Source organism: Hipposideros armiger, unplaced genomic scaffold, assembly GCF_001890085.2.
Source record: "Hipposideros armiger isolate ML-2016 unplaced genomic scaffold, ASM189008v1 scaffold_2, whole genome shotgun sequence".
NCBI lineage: Eukaryota > Metazoa > Chordata > Mammalia > Chiroptera > Hipposideridae > Hipposideros > Hipposideros armiger.
In genome coordinates this window covers 9,614,364-9,617,682 of record NW_017731352.1, presented here as the reverse complement: position 1 = coordinate 9,617,682, position 3,319 = coordinate 9,614,364, and the positions used below count along the sequence as shown (strand labels likewise).

General features: G+C 44.7%; 1 protein-coding gene across 2 annotated transcripts in view; it reads right to left on the bottom strand.

Annotated features, from left to right (window-relative positions):
• Positions 1-714: 714 nt before the first annotated feature.
• Positions 715-3,319, bottom strand: part of ARHGAP25 (Rho GTPase activating protein 25) — a 69,970-nt gene continuing 67,365 nt past the window's right edge. The window contains exon 6 of one of the 2 annotated variants that reach the window (XM_019635750.1): positions 715-1,042. In XM_019635750.1, the coding sequence (XP_019491295.1) occupies positions 865-1,042 (178 nt within the window). In that variant the 3' untranslated portion in view covers positions 715-864. The remainder of the gene's footprint in view (positions 1,043-3,319) is intronic. The other variant, XM_019635760.1, reaches the window with a different exon arrangement.

The window sequence follows — 3,319 nt, the reverse complement described above, 5'->3', positions numbered from 1 at the left end:
ATTCACAAGATGTTGCAAAACTAGTATGGGGAGGCTCATCATTTTTTTTGTACAGTGTATTTTGTTTTGTTTGCCTGTTATTATGTCCTGTTCCTTGACTCGGAGCTACCCTGGGACAAGGACCATTTGACAACTCATACTCACAATAACTTTGCTTAATGAGTGCTTGAGATGTAACATTCCAATAAAGAGTTGGACTGTGACCAAATACCCTTCAAGTCATTTTAAAAGTAGCTGGAGGAGGGAGATGCTTCTGAGAAGGGTTTCAGCAATGCGGCCTTGCTGAGACCGGCTGGGACACAAGGTCAGGCTGACCGATCTGGAGGGCAGGTGAGAGGTCAGACTATTCTAGCTTCATGATGACCCTGAGTGTCAGAGACAGTCATACGAGGAACGCATGTGCCAGAGAGAGGAAGGGCCGGGAGCTACAGACCCTACAGGTCACTGAAGCTGAAAGAAACAAAGAACAGCTCCCTGTCCTGCCTCCTTTCTGGCACATGAATTCCTTGGGTGCCCGTGCCTGACATTCATGGTCATCATGGAGCTAGTACGTTCTGACCTCTCACCTGCCCTCCAGTGTGGTCAGCCTGACTTCATGCCCCAGTGGGTCTCAACAATGCCGTGTGGCTCGAAACCCTTCTCGAACGCATCCTCCTTCTCCTACTAATTGTAAAGTGACTCAGGGGATTTGGATTAGGGTCCAATTCTTTATTGGATTGTTACATCCCGTGAAGGTTGTCACCATGATTGGCTTCATTTGCCTTTTGTTACTGAGGAAGTTCCAGTTTGACAAAGTATCTCACCTAAAGGTATGGGCCCCCTGACCCACTGCTGCTTGCCTACCTGAATCGTATTCAGTAACCATCACCTTCTTCTGAAGCAGGCAACTAACCCTAGTGACAGACCAACCTTTGCCTCATCTGCATTCATGAGCTGTCCGCAGAGCAGGAACCCCTCATATTGGCTCCAGGGAACGGCAGGCTCTGGGAGGTCTCGGAGGTAGAGCTTTAACAGGGAGGCCACTGTGTGCACATCTGTGTCTCTGGAAGAAAAGAAGCCATGCTCTTTGAAAGCAGAACTCCGGAACTCTCCTCACCTACCCACTGGCGATCCGCTGAATAGAATCCCAGGTTCCAAAGAGGAATTTTGCAGAGGAATAGAGCCTGATAAAAGTGTGTCCAAACAAAATACATTTGCTAATTCCCCCTTCTTGAACAATAACCCCCAATACTTTTTTTTCTCTGTCTCTTCTACCCAACTGCCTCAAAGAAAAGTTCAAGGTCTATTTTTTTCATTAAACCTTCAATCGTTTAGTCTTCATTGCTTTCTTCTTTCTCCAAGTCACTTAGCAGCCCACAATTTAGCATTCTGTACTTAGTGTCTCATTTTTCATGAGATAACTCCTTTACATCCATGGTCCATTGATCTCTTTGATTCCTCAGAGCCTTAAAATAGTTCTGGGATTCATTCATATATGTATGCAATCATTCATTCAATCAGTAAGCACTGAAAGAACCTACTAGGTGCAAGATACTGTATCAGGCTCTGGGATTTCAGCAGTGAACCTGAGGTACACACAGGATTGCTCATCTCGCTGAGCCACATTACTACAAAGACTCAAACATTACCAAGTCATTGCAATACTGTATAGTTAGTGCCATGATAGCAGAAGTCCAGAACTTGGACTTGCATAGAATATGAGAAATGGACACTCAATGTGGAGTTGAAGGGTCATAGGAGACTCTTCAGACAAGGTCTGTAGAGTGATGAAAAGTTACAGCATGTAGTGGGCAACACGTGTATCAGCCTGGAGTGTGGGGAGAGGGGGAATTGAGCCAACATTGACATGATTGCCTGATGAGCTATAAGAGACATGGGCTCTTCAGCTCAGCTTCTCTGGGTTTCAGCAGCGGTCGACACATCATGGATGGCCCAGGAGCCAAATCTGGCCCACTGCCTATATTTGTACAGCTTGTGAGCTAAGAACAGACTTGACATTTTTAAATGGTTGGCAAAAGAGCTCAAAAGAAGAATATTTCATGGCATGTGAAAATCATATGAAATTTGAATTTCAGCATCCACAAATAAAGTGTTCCAGGAACACAGCCGTGTAAGTTTGTTTTTATATAGTCTTTGGTTGGTTTTGCGCTATAAGAGCTGAGTAGTTGCAGCAAAAACCATCTGGCCTGCAAAGCCAAAAAATTTCATGTGTAGCTCTTTAACAAAGCTCTGCTGACTCCTGGTTTATTAGACCTATTGGATTTATTTCACAGAGAAAATAAGTCTCAATCTACCATATCCTTGAAGAAATATTGATTTTGTTCATATCAAGAAAAACCAGTATTCTTAAGAGGCAGTCCTGGTAGTATCACAAAATCTGTCATGTATGAGAGGTTCAGCTAATCTGAGTGTCTCCTTGGTTTCAGCAATGGGGAATATAGAATCTGCTGGGTGGAAATACCTCCTGGAGAAGAGACCGGAGGGGTTGATTGGACAGGAGGAGAAGAAGGGATGCACTGAGGCAGCAGAAACGAGAAACCCAGGACTTGAGTATAAAGCTCTGTGTTGTCATTTTGTGTACATTTTTTGTTTGTTTGTTTTTGATAGGTTGGGGCTGTCTTCTGAATTTACAGCCTGTGAACTCTGTGCCTCAACAGGAGAACTCAACTGGCACGGAGTGCTGCCTATGCTCCACTGATGCACTCAGGAAATCAGGGGTGGGGATTCTGGAAAAGCCTTTCGCGCTGAGTCACTGCCTAAAAATACCCCGGACAAAGCCCTCTTGTCAAAATACACAAGAAGTTCCCAAGAAAATGTCAGAAAGACAACCAGCTGACACCCTGCAAGAGTGGCATTCTCCTAACTCCCCTGTATCACAGTCCACGCAGTGGTCTTAGTCAGAATCTAGGGTGCCTGGTTTGATTGAGGCCTCCCTGTCACCCCACATCCAATCAGTCTCCCAAATCCACTCAATTTTACTATCCAAATGTCACGTGAATCACCCTCAACCCCGCCTCTCCTTTCTCCTTCCCATTTCAGAAGGACATCATCTTTCTCCAGGATGCTGCCCAGCCTCCTCTCTGGCCTTCTGCCTCCTGGGTTTCATTCTCCGATGCACCATCCCTGGCCTGACATGGCCCCCAACACACAAAACACACCAAGGGAATGAATGTAGAAAACAAAGAATTTAAAATGAGAAGAACAACATGGATGATACATCCAAAAACAGACTCTCTTGAAGAGAAACAATAATAAAAGAGAGACACTATCAGATAGTTTAATCAGGAGAAACTAAGACAGCAAAAATATCCAACATTAG